Here is a 21,375-nt window from a genome sequence, read left to right as displayed (position 1 = left end):
TTTAAATACTTTTAATCAAACACTCTGAGACAAAAGCTCAAGAGCTACATCTCTGCTCTCTTGTGAGGGAGAAGAGCAAATTACAATGAATAATTTTACATCTGTAATAAGCGGGCTTTTGAGACTCTTTTGTTTTGTGCATAATACGTGATAATGGTGGAGGAGAGGGTGCAAGGTGGTTTTACACAGTTCAATGTGTCTGATTTGCAAATGGCATTTGAAATCATGTTTAATTTATTGAGAGGCGTGCTGCTTTTTGCCTTTTTTTTTACAAACAAACCCCGGGCATGCGAATCAAGCAGGAAAGTACTGATCTGTAAGACATTGCTGAAATAAAAATCATTAATTGTTTAGATGAAGTCAAGATTAAGTCAAGGCCTTCTGAAATAAAAAACAAATATGTGACCCTGGACCACAAAGGCAGTCATAAGGGTAAATTTTTCGAAATTGAGATTTATACATCATATGAAAACTGAATAAATAAGCTTTCCATTGATGTATGGCAATATTTGGCTGAGATACAACTATTTGAAAATCTGGAATCTGAGGGTGCAAAAAATCTAAATATTGAGAAAATCGCCTTTAAAGTTGTCCAACTGTACTAATCAAAAATTAAGTTTTAATATATTTACAGTAGGAAATGTACAAAATATCTTCATGGAACATTATCTTTACGTAATATGATTATCCTAATGATTTTTGGCATAAAAGAAAATCTATCATTTTGACCCATACAATGTATTTTTGGCTATTGCTACAAATATACCCCAGCGACTTATGACTGGTTTTGTGCTCCAGGGTCACATATACTGATTGCACAATTAGATCAAACCATGATTCAAGTGTGTATGTATGTGCACAAGTTCAACCAATTATTAAAATCTTGTCATCATACCAGTGTCATTCAATATTAGTATTACTTACTTTCTTCTGTCAAACATAAAATATTCTGCATTAAAGAAACGTGGATGGTGATTTAAACAGCTAAACTCCCAAAGGTACAAAAAGCACCGTCTTCAATTAATATCCATTTCTGTAGGATGCAATTTTTTGTTAGTTCAAATCAACATACTCTTTTGCTGTATTGAAAGCAGTGACTAAAATCTTCTCACAGAAAAATAAAAATTAATAAATAAATGGTCAGAATGATGCCACATTTTAATATTTGGGTGAACTATCCCTTTAAATGAAATACATACAAATATAAATTGTCCAAGGTAAACATTCAAGTAGTAACATGAATGAAAAGCATGGAGGTATTTGTAGTCCTGACATGACATGGGTATTTCTCGTGAGTCAGTGTTATCTTGTCGGTATCCCCACCAGCATATTGTTCTTAGGCGAGCAGCCCTCGGGGACCATGGTCATCACCCTCACAGAATACCCATGAGTCTCGGCGGCCCAACTGCGGTCCAAGTCCACCAGTCCCATACAGCGCTTCCCTGGTGATTAAGAGAGAAAATGTTTGGAAATGAGAATAATTATGAAACATTATCTTTATTGAGCACAGGCCGGAAATCTATGCTGAGGACATTACTCAGGTATTGCACTGTTAATTATGGTCAAGAAAAAGCGAAATTTTACTCAAACCTAAATGTGTTTTTAACAATTTTTTAGATCTATTATCGGTCAATTAAATAAATTTCACACTTAAATTAATGCTCTGGTTTTACCACAAACATTTTAACCTTGAATCCGCAAAAAAACACAATGAGAGTCTATAGGGCAAGACACTCTAAAGAGTTCAAAAGCATAAATGTGTAGCTCACATTTTTAATAAATTGCTTATATTAAGCAATTAGCACAAATGTGTGTTAAATGAGCTGTAAAAGTTGTCCAAATTGTCTTTAAAGTTCTATTCTTCAAGGTGGATGAACAAGCTATTTCTGGTATCCTTGCACATGTAATGCAAAAGGGGTTGCACGAGTTCGCAAAATTTTGGTTGGTAATATTTTTGGAAAGAATTTCAAATGTTTACCAAGGCTGCCTTTATTTGATCAAAAATGCAGTAAAAAGTAATACTGAGATATATTATTACAATTTAAAATAACTTTTTTTTCTATTTTACATATTTATTTGAAAAGGTAGTTTATTCCTATGATGCAAAACTGAATTTTTAGCATCATTACTCCAGTCTTCAGTGTCACATGATCCTTCAGAAATCATTCTAATATGCTGATTTGATGCTCAGGAAACATTACTTATTATTATCGATGTTAAAAACAGTTGTGCTTCTTCATTTTATAGAAACCATGATACGTTTTTTTCAGGATTATTTGATGAAAAGAAAGATCTTTCACATTTAATAAATTAATTTTGAAACTTTTTCAAAAGTAGAATTTCAAATTACTTTAATAACAGACATTTCTTTAAAGAGACTGTTATCTCAGGGATAAAACAGTAAATCTTTAAGAAAACACACTGAAGACTTTAAAACAAACTTTATCATCTTATCAAACTGTAATCAACAGCTCATCTAAATGCAAAGATATCTGCCTTTGAAAGCTTTTGGAAAGTCTCGGCTTTGACTGGCACGGCAGAGGCATCGGCACTGGTTAGCATGTGTTTTGTGAAGAGGCTGAGAGGCTGTCATCTCGCCAGCTATAAAAGATGGGCAGTGGAAGGAAAGATGACAGTGGCGTCAGATTTATGTGAGAGTGCGATGAGACTGTGAGGCTGAATGTGTGCTGAGAAATTTGACGGAGAGGGAGGTCACAGAGTGGGAAGATGCGTCTGATCTTGCTACAGTGTTTTATACATTGTTAGAGATTTACCATTTATGCTAAACTGAAATGCTTCATAAGGGTTTATTGGTAACCTATCAAGTGCTTTTGGTCCAGAGAAACATTTACAAAGGTTTTTAACTGTCTAATGGAAGTGCAAACAATTAACCATGCTGCCATTTATCAACTAGTATTTTGTGTCAAATGTGTACACTGAACCATTATCTTTGGTGCAACAAAAGCAATACTGAGCAGTGTTATTTTAGTATTACTGATTTTAGGTTTTATTAATACTTAGATTTTTTTAAAATACATTTTCAATTTTAATTTTAAAGGTGCTGTATGTAATTTTTTTGACTGTAGTAAAGCTTAAAAATATCATTATATGTTTGCGCATATTTAGGAGACATGCTAAATTCCCCTGAAAAACAATGCTACAACCATATATTCTACTTTGAAATGTGTGTTCTGTGTTGGAATGTCTGTTTTTGTTTTATACATACAGTATATATTTTGAAAATATGTACAAGTATTTACTTCATACGATTTATATTATATATAAATATATTTAATATATAAACATATTATATATATATATATATATATAGTTTTCATTTTAGCTAATGATAATAGTCTCACACAGCCAGACTTTTGATCATGTCATAAAGTCTCTTCAACACTGCAGTTTATTCTGCCCTAAAAACTTTAGCCAGATGGACGATCTCTATTAGGAATTTCCTCTCCTAAAACAAAACAGGCACAACAACCCTAACCACCTGTTAAAAAAAAAAACATCTTACCGATTAATCGTCTTTCTGGGGGTAAACTGACAGCCGTCTGGTCTGCGAACCTGCACAGGATCATATGCTCCTGTGGAAACCATATAACACGTTAACATACCGAACACATGCAGACACATCAATAAACACACTTGCATCTAAATGTACACGCACAAAAATATCTGAAAAAAAAGCAGAGAAACATCGATGCATCAGATCGTTAGGGTTGTGGTGAGAGAACAGACCATTTATCAACCCTTACAACCAGCCATTAAAGGGAAACACAGAGGAAAGCAGCACCCAGTTCATTTTATATTAATCAATATACTCTAATTGCATTTTTTGCAAGGAAGGTCGCAAGGAAGTGCCGCAAAATGACTTCCTCTGCTGTTGATGACCAACGATGGCTTCAAGCAACCATTATTCTGCATTAACTGAGTGAAACAAGTGCTGATGGAAAGGAACGTAACAGCTCTGGCAGATTGATTCCTCCTATCAAGTTTAATCCTCTAGGCTAATAGCTGCGATCAATGCTATAACTCAGAATAACGTCTCAAAAACAGGCTTTAGCTCAGTAAAGTGTTTCTAGAGCATTTTTAGTATTCGTACCGATGGGAAACACTGCGTCGATTATGCTAGCTTGGAAAGAAGCACAGAAAATCTCTCTTTTTAAATTTCATTTTGAACAAATCAAACTCAAATCAAGTCCGAACAATTCAAATAGATTTTTTTTTTCTGTGGGGAATTTCAATGCATTGAAATCATTTTATCAATGCATTTAGTGCACTGTGACTTTAAATAACCCAGTCAACTTTAACAAACCAGAAAGAAAAGTATTTGTATCTAAACTGTGTGTAGCTCAAATTTTGAGTGATATTTTCCTGTGCCAAAGCTGGTAGGGCGGTTGCCAGGTTTGCTATGTAATATCACACCTACAGTATCCTCAACGAGTCCAAACAGTTTAATTCATAATTCAGTTTCTTCAAATTCTGAGTTATAGCAAAAGTGATGTTTGTTTTGGCAAACACTACTAATTAAATGACTGTTTGCTCTAGATCTACGCTCAGGGAACTGCCTGCCTCTTGTAGGCCCCTATGTAGGTGATATCTCTGCAGGGGCCGTGAGCGCAGTGTGAGAGAGGCAGATGCAGGAGTCAAGCGAACACGGATGACTGTGAGATACGACTGATTAACCTCATCCATTACTCACACTTCTGCCTCACTGTTCCGTCAGCGCCTGGAGATAAGACTGGGAAAAATACTACGTGCAACTACAGTACATGGGCACTCTATTCCCAGGAAAACCCTATTTCAGCAGAGCTTGAGAAAATCAACAATGAAGAGAAGGAAAAACATTGGCTTATGGACAGATGTTTTCTGCTCCTCAGAATCTGTGGCATGTTTGTGTACAGTAACATTTTCACAAAGCTGCTTCTTAGCGCAAAGAGCTGATGGAGATTCATCTCTGCTTCTGTTTTGTCCTTATAAATTTTGATTGAAATGATAATTTTTGGTAACAATTTAGATTAGGAAACACTATTCACTTATCTATTAACCAGCTGCTTATTAGCATGCAAATTACTAGCATATTGGCTGTTTAAGTGTACTTATAAAACACATACTAATGACTTATTCTGCATAACCATATTTTAGATCCCTGAAACCTACCCAATACCTAAACATATCTACTACAACAACTACCTAACGTACTATGAAGCAGCAAATTAGGAGTTTATTGAGGGAAATCTTAATAGTGAATGTGTGTTCTCTAAACTAAAGTGTTACCAAATTTTTACACCAATAAACACTGGTCAATATTTTAAACAAAACAAAAATACATAAAATAAAATAATATAATAAAAAGGTATTAGAACAGTGAATCATAAAGAATTGAACATATCCAGAATCAATGATTGAATAATGATTTTTTTTTTGGTACATTTGATTTGTGACTGACTAATTTATGGCTTAAAAAGAATCTGCTCAAAAGAGTTATTCATTCATGACTCTTTACAACAGTGGCACTGTATTTGTTGTCAGTTTATTGTCTAAGCATTTTATTTATAGCATTACATAGTATTTTATTTATAGTATTTAACATACTATAGTCATTTTTCATCTAAAATGTAATGCAAACGGCAGATTCACTATTCCTAATTTCTATAACACACACACACACAAAAGAAACAAATAACTTTTTTTACAAACTTTCTATCCATGGTCAAGAACTATTAAAAGAACATCATGAAAACAGTGGTTCTGATTATTAAAAAAAAAAAGTTTTTGTTTCCCTAACCCTTTTTAACACTACGTAAAAAGTATATTTCAAATGAATACAGGCATTTAAAAAAAAAGTTGGAAAAAAATTAAACATAAAATGATTAATGCTTCCCTGGCAATTAACTGAAATAAATGTAAAAAAAAAAAAAAACAGAAAAAATTAAGCATAAGTACAAAAGTAACCAAAACAGAAATATAAATAAAAAAAAAATAATGCAAATGCATTAAACAAAACTTCTAAAACTTAAACTAAAATTAAAATGAAAACTGAAAAAAAAAAAAACGAATTCAACACATTTAATAAACACTAAAATAGTATATAAATAATGCTAAATTAACAATTGACATATAATGTATTAGCATTTAGTACTTTATTTTCTATACCAGATCTCAAGAGCAGTCTAAGTTGGAAAAACAAGGCATGAATATCTGCTTCTAGTATCAGGCTAACAAGACTCATTCCAGTTATAGTGTCAGAACCTCTTGTCAGTCATGAGCTGAACGTGACTAAACACTGCTCTTCACATACATGAGGCATATTATGAGGCTCTCCTGTGGAGTTTTCCTAGAAGAGTCTCGCACTCAGGACCAGGCAGTGTGACGTCCTACACGTGTAGGCGATAATGAAAAGAGTGAAAGCGAGGGCTGAATCACTTACCTTACAGCTAAAAGTCTCTGTAAACTCGCGCTTTGGAGAGAGACGGAGGGGGGCAGACTTAATGAACTCACACACACACACTGAGGCGCGAATGAAAAATGACACGACGCGTTAAAGAAAGAACAAGTTTACGGAGAGGACAGTCTATCCGGATCAAAGGAGACGCTGAAAACATTCTCTACAGACAAAAGCACATGTTTCGGTTCGGTTCCAGAAATAAGCCGCGTGTAAACACAGCAGGATGTCTCATGTAACACTTGCATGATAAAGAAGAGCTCTGAAGCTCTTGGAGATTATGTGTGTGGTAGGTAATATGTTTGCTACATTAACTGTCTGTCATCAGGTCGCCCTTTCTGGCCTGCTGTCGAATGCCACAAATGACAAATCACTGTCATGGCAACACCGTGAACATAACCACGGAAAAATAATTTCCTCGCTGCTCTTGCCACCCTGATGCTCATGCCCCGCGGCAAAATTCCTGCCTGAGATTGAATGAAAGTTTACGCCAGATTTGGAGAGCGATAGTTTGCGATTGGGGAAAAACTGACGACTGTTCGAAAGCGATTCTCACTCTTAGCAAACTTTAAAACACTCACTCTCCGTTTTACCTCATTTTTACATGTTCTTGCCAACATTAAATGAGGCTCAGCTGTGTGATTGTTGATACAGGACATTCAATTCTGAGAACGATGATGTGAAGTATAAGACAGAAATAAACGCAATAATTAATGTTTATTATGGTTTTCTATTTTTGATCGTCCTCATTCATTCTTGTCTGTATTTTTTCCTGAGTATGCAGAGCTTAGCATTTAATTCTGTGGATTATTACAGATCTACACCGTCATTGTGTACTGTGGAGTTAGGCGAACATATGAAAAGAAAGATAGCAAGCAAGAAAAGTCAGAGAGACAGAGACGCAGTTTTCACCTCTTGGGAAAGTTGAACTTGAGTGTGTTTTGAATGAACCCGTAGCAGCACGGACTAATCACAAATCCCGCCCGTGCCTGGAGGCAGCAATCCAACACCATGTCTGTCGCCACTCCGCACGCATGCAGGGCCACCTGAAATAGACACAAGACACCAGTCACGCTGGCTCTTAACCAAAAGCTGGTGAGCAACCTACCACCATTGAGCAAGAAAATAATGTGTCGCTTATGGATAAAATAGTCTATGTCATTTTTCCGGGAAGATTTTTCAAAGGTTTTTCAAAGAAGTCTCTTATGCTCACCAAGGCTTTTAATTGATCAAAAATATAGTAAAACAAAAATACCTTACAATTTAAAATAACCATTTCTTCTAGAATATATATTCTAAAATTAAAGTTATCCCTGTGATGACAAAGCTGAATTTTCAGCATCATAACTCAAGCTTTCAGTGTCACATGTTTCTTCAGAAATCATTTAATATGCTGATTTAGTGCTCAAAACATTTGGTTGCAGAAATAAGCCGTGTGTAAACAGCAGGATGTCTCATGTAACACTTGCATGATAAAGAGCTCCGAAAATCTTGGAGATTATGTGTGTGGTAGGTAATGTTTGGTACATTGACTGTCTGTCATCAGGTCGCCCTTGCTGGTCTACTGTCGAATGCCACAAATGACAAATCACTGTCATGGCAACACCGTGAACATAACCACGGAAAAATAATTTCCTCGCTGCTCTTGCCACCCTGATGCTCATGCCCCGCGGCAAAATTCCTGCCTGAGATTGAATGAAAGTTTACGCCAGATTTGGAGAGCGATAGTTTGCGATTGGGGAAAAACTGACGACTGTTCGAAAGCGATTCTCACTCTTAGCAAACTTTAAAACACTCACTCTCCGTTTTACCTCATTTTTACATGTTCTTGCCAACATTAAATGAGGCTCAGCTGTGTGATTGTTGATACAGGACATTCAATTCTGAGAACGATGATGTGAAGTATAAGACAGAAATAAACGCAATAATTAATGTTTATTATGGTTTTCTATTTTTGATCGTCCTCATTCATTCTTGTCTGTATTTTTTCCTGAGTATGCAGAGCTTAGCATTTAATTCTGTGGATTATTACAGATCTACACCGTCATTGTGTACTGTGGAGTTAGGCGAACATATGAAAAGAAAGATAGCAAGCAAGAAAAGTCAGAGAGACAGAGACGCAGTTTTCACCTCTTGGGAAAGTTGAACTTGAGTGTGTTTTGAATGAACCCGTAGCAGCACGGACTAATCACAAATCCCGCCCGTGCCTGGAGGCAGCAATCCAACACCATGTCTGTCGCCACTCCGCACGCATGCAGGGCCACCTGAAATAGACACAAGACACCAGTCACGCTGGCTCTTAACCAAAAGCTGGTGAGCAACCTACCACCATTGAGCAAGAAAATAATGTGTCGCTTAAGGATAAAATAGTCTATGTCATTTTTCCGGGAAGATTTTTCAAAGGTTTTCCAAAGAAGTCTCTTATGCTCACCAAGGCTTTTAATTGATCAAAAATATAGTAAAACAAAAATACCTTACAATTTAAAATAACCATTTCTTCTAGAATATATATTTTAAAATTAAAGTTATCCCTGTGATGACAAAGCTGAATTTTCAGCATCATAACTCAAGCTTTCAGTGTCACGTTTCTTCAGAAATCATTTAATATGCTGATTTAGTGCTCAAAACAGCTGAAGAAAACAGTAGAAAACTGTTGTTACCTAATATTTTTGTGGAAACTGTGATCATTTTTCTTCATCATTTTTTGATGAATAGAAAGTTCAAAAGAACAACATTTATTTAAAATAGAAATCTTTTGTAACATTATAAATGTCTTAACAGTTGCTTTTGATCAATTTAATGCATCCATGGTGAATTTCTTTCATTATTAATTTCTTAAAAAAAAAAAATCTTTCTGACCCAAACTTTTGATCTGTTATGAAATCAACTTGAATTGAATCAAATTAATTTACTAAAAAATGCATTAATAATGCAATTAAATTAATTTTCAGATACTTTTTCCAAATCAGAATCAGAATGAGCTTTATTGTTTACACATATGAGGAATTTGTTTTCGTGACAGAAGCTTCCACAGTGTAACAGAATGACAGTGACAGAACAAAAAAACACCTGTAATTTTGGATTTCTTTGGGATGGGGATGATGGTGGAGCGTTTGAAGCATGAAGGGACTTCGCACAGCTTTATAGGGGTTATAGGGGTTAATTAAAAAATATATATATGTCAAGGTATAACTGAAATGGGAAGGATTACAGGTCTCATTAAAAGCATGAAATAGTTAAGAGAAAAAGGTGGATCACACTTTATTTTCTCACCAATTCTCACCATTAACAAACCATTAACTACGACTTTTGCCTCAATGATCTCCTAATTTGTTGCTTATTAATAGTTAGTAAGGTAGTTGTTAAATTTAAGTATTGGGTAGGATTAAGGATGTAGAATATGGTCATGCAGAATGTGTGCTTTACTAATAAACAGCCAATATGTTAATAATAGGCGTGCTAATAAGCAACTACTTAATAGTGAGAACTGGTCCCTATACTAAAGTATTACCAAAAGGTGTATGGAAAACATTTGATTACTTGATAGTTACACAACTTCACATTTTTGAAGTCATTAAATAAAAAAAAATTATACAGAATGATGAGAAAATGATACAGAAGTATTTGATTAAAACATATGAAGCCGGCATGAAAGATTCAAAGATCACATTACCACAAACTTGCCATTTGAACCAGGTTGTTGTACACATAAAAGCAAAATAAAATGAGTTGTATCATTATAAATGTGTGTATTAGACTATTTTCCAGTGCTCAGGGTGGCGTAAATCAATGCATGACAACTAAAAACCAGATTAAACTCTTTACGCTGCTTTCCGCCTGTCCTTGACCACATGTCCACACATCATCTCAAAGCTCTTCCCACCTTTCTGTATCTAGCAGTGTTCTCATTGATCTGTTAGTGGCTCAGCAGTCATACCCCGCCGCTGTGACACCGCATGACAGCAGACATCTCTCTGCCTATTAGCAGGAAAAGTGGATCGAACAGTTTGAAGGAGGGTAAAGAAAAGTCTTAGATGTCCTCACAGAAGCTCAAGTGAAGATCAAGCATTCGGCTTGGCTCACGGACCAGTGCCTGTATCCGTCACCGTTAGGGTGAGAAACTGGAACAAATAATGCAAACTGTTGTCTCGGTGAGCGTGTGTGCGTACAGCCGACCAAATCCACGGATTAACACCCTTCAAATCCCCCATAAGAAGTTTTCCGGGAAATGTGGCCAAATCTCAAGACGATTCGCTCTACACGCCGCTTGGAGTTGCCATGGAAGAGGAAATATGTCTGTGAACTCTGTGTGGGAAAACACACAGCCTTAGCTGACATTTTATAAGCCGAGACGGAATAAATTAGGAAAAAGCAATATTGGCAAAGCGTCCAGTGTGGATTGTAATTAAGTTCTCGAGACGCTAATTAGACCGAAATGATTCATAATGTCTTTTTAACAGGATCTGGAGTAAAGCCATTCTCAAAAACCCTGGGCAGGTGTTTGAGTATTCAAGGGCCACCCTTATGTACTAATCAGAATCCATTAACGGAGGGTTTCGGCTCTTTGAAGTAGACCACCATCTTATAATGGGGCCATCCATTCACGTCTGAAGCCAACAACAGAGCGCTGCATCACCACAACATGCAAAATCGAGCGTGAAAACCTGGAGCTTTGAAGACGTCGGCAGGTGAATTTCTAAGGTTAACAATGATGCAACAAGACGACAATACTACAGATGCGTTTCTTAAGGACGCTGAGAGACACTTTCAGAAGTGTGTTTTGTGAAAGTACAACTCTGAATGACCATTTACTGATGAAAAAAAAATCACAGGAATTCTGACAATGAGGGACGAGAAACTTTAAAGAGTAAATCGATGCACAACTACTGTCCGACTTCAGGTACATCGCAATATGAAAGAAGAAATATAGCAAAACACAGACAAAACTATTCACACCAAAGGCAAAATGAAAAATTATTCTGGCAGATGCCTAAATGCTAGATACAGCACAATTGGAAAATACAAGATACGAAATTTGATCAAATACTTTACTTTTATGTAGCTATATAGCGATAGCATTATATAGGATGAGGTAACACTTTATTTTAAGATGTCCTTGTTACATGCACTTACTATTATAATTACTATTAATTATGCATAATTACTTGCAAGTAACCCTAAGCCAAACCCTAACCATATAGTAAGTACATGTAGTTAATTAATATTACTCAGTACTTAAATATATAATTACACCGTAACAAGGACACCTTAAAATAAAGTGTAACCAAGGATTACAAGATATAATGACAATAACAGTGTACTTATGGTAACAGTAGAGTTTTGCAATTAAATGCAACTAGGTATGCAAAGTATAAATATATCTAAAACACATTATCATGTCTTTTTGATCTGCGTGATTACTGTTGGCTTTTATGTTTCTTGTGCACAAAACGAACTGTTCTCATATCAAAACAAAGGTAAAAAAAAACATAAGCAAAACCATAAAAACAAACAATAAAAAAGTAAAACAGAAACCAAAGCATATTAAAAACAAAAGCATAAATTAATATATAATAAATAAAATAAATACAAAATAAATATATAGTTCAGTCATGAAACTCTAGATGGCGCAGGTGGACAGGTTGTTAACAACTACAGCAATAACCAACAGCAGCAGCAATCCAGCAGCAGATCTATTCCGCCAAGACCAAATACATTAACATCGTCATATCCATCACCACGTTAAATCTTCAGAGAGTTGTCATGATTGAAATATAAATAAATAATCAAAAATAAATAATTAAAATTTGTAGTGAGAACAAGTCGATAGAAAATAACTGTTTCACCTTAAAATAGTTTATTAATATTTGTGGGTGAATGTTCACTCTTGGTATGGATGTAAAGCAATCACACTTGAGATTAACATGATGAAATCACTCTTGGCATTCTTTGGTACAGCGATTAGGCCAGAATCTATTTCTTTTTACAAATGCAAAGAGGTTGAAAAACACATCACAGTCATTCCAAGTCTTTCATCGGAATGTCGGATGCTCCGTCTCTAGAACGAATTTACAGTCATAATGAGACAAAGCTGGTGGGCCGTCTCCCAAGAGATCAGATGAATGTTGTTTAGCACGGGAAAGAAGCAGTGTTACAAAGCTCAAGTTTGTTTTTCCTTTGCAAGCAAATCAAGTGGAATTCGCATCAGTTTTGTGTGGTCTCTTTTACTGAAGGATCCAACAAACAAAATAAATGAAGGTTTTCTGAAAGCATTGGAAATAGAAGACATTGACAAAGAGCTTAAACGTCAACCTCAATGCTAGTTTTTCCTCGTATAAATTATTCAGCATTGGATGGCAAAATAATAAAGCATGCTGCAAAAGCATATTTCTTTATTAGTTTTTTTTTTAAGCAGGATTTCATTTTTGCTGATGATATTTCTTTGGTTTTTTCTTCTTTCTTTTTTTGGAGCAGGACTTCATTTTTGCTGATGATATTTCTTTTTCTTCCCTTCAATGGGGGTAAAAAACTTTTCTGTCTTTATAATTAAGTAGTTTGCCCGAGGTGTGGAAGGCACAGCTTCACGACTACGATGCAAGTTCATTATTCACAGCCACAGAACACAGCAGTGCGCTTGTTTCACCATCATTCAACAGGTACAACAAATCAAGTTTGAACAAACAACCCATAACTTCTCTTTTCACATCATTACCCACGTTTAGTAATTTTTTTCCTGGTGTAGCTACAAGCTTTATTACAGACTGTCTTAAAAAAGGAATAGTAGATTTTTTTCACATATATCTAACCCTCTGGAAAACAATATGTATCCGTTTACACACAGTTCTGGCTGTGCTGCTTTAGCAAGCAAAGCCTTTTAATAATTTATGCTAATGAAATGTGAGGGATGCAAGATAATACAAACGTTTAGAAACTCAAAGACGAGGTAAAATACAAATTCGATACCTATTTCTTTAAAATCTGAAGACTTTTCTGTGATGCTTCCGGTCTCTTTTAATCATAGAAGTTTTAGTAAAATCATTCAAATTCATGCTTCAAAATTTAGTTGAAAAAAACTTCTATCATTAATTATGAAACATTGGTTCAATACAGATAAGTTTTTGTACTAATTTTGCATTTAAAAAAAAAAAGATATATTGCTTTTGCAAGGATGGAACATTCTAGAAGTTTCTGTAACATTCTGTAATATTCTAGTGCTTTCTGGAACATTTCAGAACATTGTGAGACTAGTCATAAAATACTAAAATTTATCCAACATACACTTTTGAAGTTTTGGTCACTCACTTTTGGTAACTCTTTATGTTAAACTGATGTTAGCTTAGTATTATGCATGTACCGTGCAATTTTTATGCATGATGAGTAATAACATATTAGCTTGTATAATTTGTTAGCATTTTTCATTTTCATGAGCACTGTTAATGATACAGAAAAAGTAATGTATCATTAATTGAAACAATTAGTAATGTATCAAAGTAATCACAAAAAGTGATTTTCGTATTCAGCATGTCAAACTTCATAAAGAAGCATAACAAAACTTTTATAAAAAATTTGTTTCACTGTGTTGTTCATTTTCATGCCTGTAAGCCACAATGTTAAAATGTCCCTGATATTTTCAGGTCTTCCATGAACGAGATAAACAACAAGCAAATATAGTATAGTTTAAAGGGATAGTTCACCCAAAAATGAACACAACTTAATGCAATCAACAAAATGTCCTATCGCTTGCACAGGCGCTAAAAGACTCAGCTATCGCTGATAGTAGTCAAGGAATATTTCATCTCCACATGGAAAAAAACAACTAAATAAACCTAGGATGGTAAATGTGACAAATTTTTTAAGTGACTGTTCGATATGAATCTTGCACGTTCTTATTTTTTACGATTGTGCTAGTTTCCCAAAAGAAGCTCTACACAGAGATACAGGTATTAGTTTTGGGAAACAGTGAAGGTTTGATAAAGCCCCTTTGTGTGGGTAGCTGATAATCCCCTAACCCCGGCCGCATGTGAAGCTCAATACTGCAGCCGCAGCTCTCTGTGGAGATGAGGCCAGGGCTGCAGGCCCAAACATCTCATTACTGCCAGAAACAAACACAAGAACTGCAGCAAGCACATACTTCTTCATTTATTACAGACACAACGGTGTCCCTCAAAGATTACACAGCAAAAAAAAAAAAAACAGTTTATTAATCAGTATTTTTATCTGAAAACTGTTTTCAGATAAAATATCTTGTGTTATGTTTATTTTTTTAACCACATGGGCAAACTGTAAGAAAATGTTGAGATTTCTGTTAGAAACAAGCCAAAACTATTTACCAGTGCTGTACGAAAAATAAATACTTCAGTATTAATGTTTTATAAAAAGCAAATATATTTCTGTCTTAAGGTCAGAGACTGCTTAACACTGGTATAATCCAACTAGACTTCTGTAATAGAAACTTGCGGTCTCATTTCTAATATGTTTGTGGTTGCAACACTTCAGCAAATGAAAAACTACGGAAAAACTGAATGCAGTATGTTTGGAAATGTCGATGAGTCAATTTCATCACTCAAAACACAGAAATGAGAAACCCACTCACTTTTGAAGCAAAATGAAGGACAAACATGAGGGTTAACTGCATAATTAATATGGATGGCAGGTCGAATCAAACATGCTGCAACGACGGAGTGCCAGAATCCATCCTTTTAAACAGGCTTTACAATGCAAATGAAGAGATACCTATACCTTCTGGCAAAAATGTATGTTCTTCATGTGAAATTATTGAAACTGCTTGTAGCAAGAACAAATGCTGTAAGCAAACATTAACAAAAGCAATTATCTATGAAAGGCTATAAGTGGAGTCCAAATGTCTGAGATCACACTGAAAATAAAGGATTCAAAATATAATGTAAAAGTGGAAATAAACAATTAAACAAAGATTTTGAAAAATGTAACAAAGAAACACTATGAAATATTTAACCTTCATGTTCAAAATGAAACAATGATTGCAAAAATTTTTACACGATGTTATGATTTACTCAACTCACGATGCGATACAATTTTCTCGCGATTTTTTCAACAAAATGAAATTTAAGACAAATTATAAATGAAAAAGGTGTCCTTTTATTATTGCGTGGAAAAAATGCGGCACATTTCTTTGAGAAATTAAAATATGTCGAATAACATAACTAAACTGAAATTTTAAAACAAACCCCAAATCAAATCTCTTCATATAAACAAACTAAGGCTTTGCCTGTGCTCTTTCCATTTAAAATTAGAGGCAACCACTGCATTTTAATTATGATCCAAGCATGCAGCATGAGCAGTTTTTAATCTAAATTAAACCGTTTTTAATCTAAATTAAAAACTAATCAAATCTAAAAAAAAATCCTACCCCAACTGCATCGCGATTCGTTTAACATCTCAACCGATTTAAATCGTCACATATTTGTATCGATTTTACATCCCTACTAATTATTAAAGAAAAACTGTATTATATTATGAAAGACTGCAAAATATAAGAATTTGGATCTCACTGTCAATATTATATTACACACATACTTAAAGTATCATTCATGACAATAGCACAAATGCTGGATGAGTTATGAACCAATTCCTACACACACACACACACACACACACACACACAATTACAATTACAACAACAAAACCATTTCGGTCTTGTTCTTCACAGACAGTTATCATGCATACGTAAAACAAAATGTGGCGCTCACCCCAATGTTGAAGTTTCCAGTGAAATAGTCGAGGTTTGTCTGGATGAAGCCGATGTTTGTCAATCCGAGCTGAGCGCTTCGGTCTCTGGCCCTGACCAAAGACTCCTCTTTATTTTCAATGAGAATAACCTGAGTGAAAACAAAAAAAGGGGATATTTCAACATGCCACATATAATATCTTTTACAGTTTACTGGTTCATTGCCAAATTGCTCATTGATTCTCAAACTGCTTATCTTTGAAAAGCCATTTCATCAAAAGGAAAGAAAATCAGGAGAGAAAACGAAGTACATCTTCTAAATGACTACCTAATAATCCACTGAACCATCAAATGTGTATTAGTGCTCAAAGAGTATTGTAACGCAGAGCTGATTTTCCTATTCGCGCTGGTTAAAGTACAAGCTTCCCAAGGTCTTTGGGGAAGAAAAAAAAACATGAACAGTGTGGAATCAGTTTATTTTTCCAGTGTCTACAAATGAGGTCACCTGGGAGGAAGACAGATTTAGTTTCTCTTCTTTCACTCCTTTAACTTGAACTTGCTACACTTGAACAAATCAGAAAGTCTTACCTGACATTTAGGAAGCGTGTACGCCAAAACAATCCCAACGTGCCCCTAAGAAAACAAACAAAGAGAAAGCTGCAGAAGATCTTGGAGAAGCAGACTTTAAAGAGCTCATCAGATCAAAGTCTGCTGACGAGAACACAGACGCCCATCAGAATATTGACCTGTTGCTCACAGGCCTTATATGTATGCACAGAATAACAAGAGCACTCCCTAAGATTACATGAGGTGACAAGGGAGGAGAACAGATGCTTACTGACACACATACAGACTCTCGTAAGAAAACAGAAACAAGTCCAAGACTTTTTTATAATGTCAGAAGGCAACTTACCCCCTGCCGCTGCAGAAATCCACCACCGTGTGCCCAGGGCGGGCCAGCTCCATCACCATGGCAACCAGGTTGTTGAGCTGCTGTTGTTTGCGCACGGCACGGGCGTCTGACATCTTACCTAGAGAAAAGTGAACATTGAGACTGAGACGGCCGACAGCAACCCACTAAAACTAGATTCTTAACAAAAGCCACAATAAAAATGAGTGTCCATGTTACAAATGTTACATGAATCAGTAGATAATGTACAGGCAGCAGTTTATTGCAAAATAAAGCCAGATCAGAATCAGTCCATCAGCCTTAAAGGGTTAGTTCACCCCAAAATGAAAACTCTGTCATTAATTACTCACCCTCATGTCGTTGCAACCCCGTAAGACCTTCGTTCATCTTCGGAACACAAATTAAGATATTTTTGATTAAATCCGAGAGCTCTCAGACCCTGCATAGACAGCAACGCAACTGTAATGTTCCCAGGTCCAGAAACGTAGTAAGGACATCGGTAAAAAAATAACAATTTATATAACAATTCTTCTCCCCCGAGTTACGTCTTCTGCCATTTTGGAGAGTATAAGAGCATAATCAACGTAATCAGCGTTGTTTACGCTTAGGGGAAAGCGTGCGTATATGCATTGTGATACTCTCTAAAATGGCGTAATAATAATAAATTTGTGTTCCGAAGATGAACGAAAAGTGAGGGTGAGACATGAGGGTGAGTAATTAATGACAGAATTTTTGGGTAAACTATCCTTTTAATGAGTTTATTATGAGAATGACTGGCTGATTTTGCATAACAAACAAACAAACAAACAAACAAACAAACAAATAATACAAATAACAAATAAATATAATTAAACAAACAGATTGAAATAAATTAAATATAAACAACAAATAGATATAAATAAAAATAACAGATAAAATCAAATAAATAGATAAAGAATAAAACAAACTACTGTTTTGTAAAAAAAAAAAAAAAAGTTTAAATTATTTTATTATAAGAGAAGAAAGAGACTTGCATAGCTATGTATGAAATAACAGATTAAAATAAAATAAAATAAAATAAAAAGTAAAATGAAATAAACTATGGTCTTTGTTAAAAATGTTTTAAGTTTAAATTATTTTATTATAAGAGAAAAAAAGAGACTGGCAAAGCTATGTAGGAAATAACAAACACACAAACAAACTATGGTTTTTGTTAAAAATGTTTTAAGTTTCAATTAATTTATTATAAGAAATGAAAAAGGTGGAATGATTCTAGAGACAAGCAAAGATATGTAGGAAAGGATGGATGGATAAAAACAAACTACTGTTTTTGTCAAAAAAATTAATAATTATTAAATAAGTAAATTATTTTATTATAAGAGAATGTGAAAAATGTGAAATGATTCTAAAGACTAGCAAAGCTATGTGGGAAATCAGCTTTATATTATAGCAAATTAAATAAACAATTATTTATATACAAGTATAGTGAGTGAGTATTGTGATTTATATATAAGTAAAGTGAGCACGAACATTTCACTACATTACAGACATTCAAATATTTAAACAACCACTGAAAAAGGCATAGTTAAGAAAGAAATTGGATGTATTATTATTAATACCATAAATATTTGTGTATTAATAATACATATTCACAAAAACTAAACATGAAATGCATTGTTATTAAGCACATAAAGGGTCAAGGTAGGGTATACGTATCATAAAAACTACTATTAAGACATGTGGTTGTCTAGTGATGAGAAGCATTCTTTTGTTACTTCGTTTGTCTTGTCCTTCGCTCAGAACATCAGTATAAACAAGCTAATGAATAACACCATTCGCTGCATTTAGCATTCTTACAGTTCACAAATGGAACAGAGAACCACCAAGCAGCACTTTCACTTACACTTTCAGCTGTGATTAAACGGATTTAATTATTTCAGCGGCTGTGTGACAAACGTTAAAAGCTCTAGAAAATACTTTTTTTTTTTACACCTTTTCTTCCTAGCCACTCAAGTCGTCTCAAACTTTAATTGGAGTTGAAGGCTGTTTTCACACAGCCACACTCTCTGCCACGGGGAATAAATTTGCAGCAGATTTTCTGTTTTGAAGCGAGTGCTCAAGCTGCGTTGAAGAAACACCATCAGTGTAATATAAATCACAGACGCGTCTGCTGTGCACTGCTGCGCTCATTTTATGCACAACTCTCTGATGAGAGCGGAAGTGCTACCTGGAGCCAAATAGGAAACAAACCACAAAACAGCCTAACAAAGCTTTGTACCGTTTTGTTTATCATGTGTTATCAATGCCTGATAATTAACCTCTATGTTTCTGACAGGCAACAAAAGAATCAATCAGGCTCAGGTGAGGAAGAAAAGACAAACAGGCCGATTCTTTTGCAAAAAGACGCCTGTGGAATTTGCATGTGTTGTCTTTCTCTAACAGGATTGAGCGCTATCAGAGTGGAGCAGATACACGGTATGCAGTGAAGATGTAACTCATTAACCGAGAGCACAGTCTCTGAGAGGCATAAATCCAGAGGAATGTTGGCGTGCTGTCAAAAAAACCATCTCTCGCACATCAAGAGAATCAAATCCTTCTGAAAACCTGCAATCCTTCCAATGAACAATGAGCTTTTGATATTTTCACCAGAGAAGGCAATGGATAAGAATACTAAAATGAATTTATTGTGATATGCCGATTATCGTAATTCATTAAAAGCACATCCACATTAGCTGATTAGCTACAAGTCCAAAAGAAGATCATTAAAAGGTATTAACATGACTGCGACAGAAAAGTAGAGAATTGAATAAACAAAAAAGTGGCTTAAAGGGTTAGTTCACCCAAAAATAAAAATTAGGCTAGAAAGTCATATACACCTAGGATGCATCGGGGGTGAGTAAAACGCAGCCTAATTTTCATTTTTGGGTGAACTAACCCTTTAAGTCACTTTTATTAAGCATAAACCCATCACTGGCTCACAGTCCACAGCAATCCATTTTACAAACGAGACTGTCAATTTCATCACCACATGTTCATTAATGATCCTTTTAGTCTCATATTCCATAATTTGCTGTCCTCACACCACTGTCAAAAAGTGGCAAAAAGGACAAAAAAAATAAAACAAAACACAGAACAAGCAAATAAGCAAGTAAATTAAATAAATAAATATGTTTGAATCCTGTGAATCTCATTTCCCATAATTTGCTGTCCTTTCACCACTGTCAAATCAAAAGTGGCAAAACAGGCAAAAATCTATATATATATATAAAAAAAAACTATAAGCAAATAAATAAGCAAGTTTGGATCCTGTGAATCTTATTTCCCATAATTTGCTGTCCTTTCACCACTGTCAAATCAAAAGTGGCAAAACAGGCAAAAATCTATATATATATATAAAAAAAAACTATAAGCAAATAAATAAGCAAGTTTGGATCCTGTGAATCTTATTTCCCATAATTTGCTGTCCTTTCACCACTGTCAAATCATAGCACTGTATAACTGATATAGGCTTGTGTTTTATTTATTTATTTTTTTCTTTTTATTCAAAATATTTCCAAACGTGTTAACTAGCCTATATCTGGCCATCTAGATTCTCAAATATGTGTAAGTAAATGCGTTTTGCACTTTTATAGATTATGTTATTTGATCAATGGTGATGGGCAAATTAGACTATAGTAAATCACTGAAGCGGTTTACACTGTGAAATGAATATCTTGCTTACATTCATACGCACATCTGCACTTTGTTGTTTCTGATGAGAGCAAAACACCTCGTTTCAGCGACGACTCATCTGAACATCTCTGATTGGCCATTGCATTCATAAGCTCAACAGAATCGTTTGTGATTGGTTATAATGCGCAGCACTGTAAAAACGCGTGTTTCTGGCTCAGCGCCAGAACTATTTAATCACACCGGTGCAATTGTTTCAAATATAAAAAATATTATTCGGCTATTTTTGTCTTTTGGAAGCTGCATTCAAAATGCACTTGGCTCATGGGTATGACGCCTCTGGAAAGAAGTCTGGAAGGAAGGAAGTCAGGAAGGAAGGACGTCTGGAAGGAAGTCAATCAGTCAGGAAGTCAGGAAGGAAGTCTGGAAGGAAGTCAGGAAGGAAGGAAGTCTGGAAGGAAGTCAGGAAGGAAGGAAGTCAGGAAGGTCGGTCGGAAGTCAGGAAGGAAGGAAGTCTGTAAGTAAGTAATGTAATTTATTCCTGAGATGCAAAGCTGAATTTTCAGCATCATTACTCCAGTCTTCAGTGTCCCGTGATCCTTCAGAAATCATTCTAATATGCTGAATTTTGCTCAATAAATATTTCTTATTATTATC

General features: G+C 35.0%; 1 protein-coding gene and 1 long non-coding RNA gene across 2 annotated transcripts in view; one reads left to right on the top strand and one right to left on the bottom strand.

Moving 5' to 3' along the window:
• Positions 1-1,242: 1,242 nt before the first annotated feature.
• Positions 1,243-21,375, bottom strand: part of gstcd (glutathione S-transferase, C-terminal domain containing) — a 48,947-nt gene continuing 28,814 nt past the window's right edge. Inside the window, 8 exon segments of the mRNA XM_016470555.1 lie at positions 1,243-1,442; positions 3,524-3,593; positions 6,440-6,463; positions 8,107-8,113; positions 8,585-8,718; positions 16,183-16,311; positions 16,749-16,793; positions 17,070-17,191. Coding sequence (XP_016326041.1) covers positions 1,303-1,442; positions 3,524-3,593; positions 6,440-6,463; positions 8,107-8,113; positions 8,585-8,718; positions 16,183-16,311; positions 16,749-16,793; positions 17,070-17,191 — 671 coding nt within the window. The 3' untranslated portion in view covers positions 1,243-1,302.
• LOC107676056 (uncharacterized) lies at positions 13,386-19,870 on the top strand. The gene is made up of 3 exons (XR_001632680.1): positions 13,386-13,397; positions 19,385-19,410; positions 19,492-19,870. It is a non-coding gene; the product is annotated as an uncharacterized LOC107676056 (long non-coding RNA).

Source organism: Sinocyclocheilus anshuiensis, unplaced genomic scaffold (assembly GCF_001515605.1).
Source record: "Sinocyclocheilus anshuiensis isolate Anshui unplaced genomic scaffold, SAMN03320099.WGS_v1.1 scaffold469, whole genome shotgun sequence".
NCBI classification, from domain to species: domain Eukaryota; kingdom Metazoa; phylum Chordata; class Actinopteri; order Cypriniformes; family Cyprinidae; genus Sinocyclocheilus; species Sinocyclocheilus anshuiensis.
The sequence above is the reverse complement of the archived record's forward strand: the minus strand, read 5'-3'. Positions and strand labels throughout refer to the sequence as shown.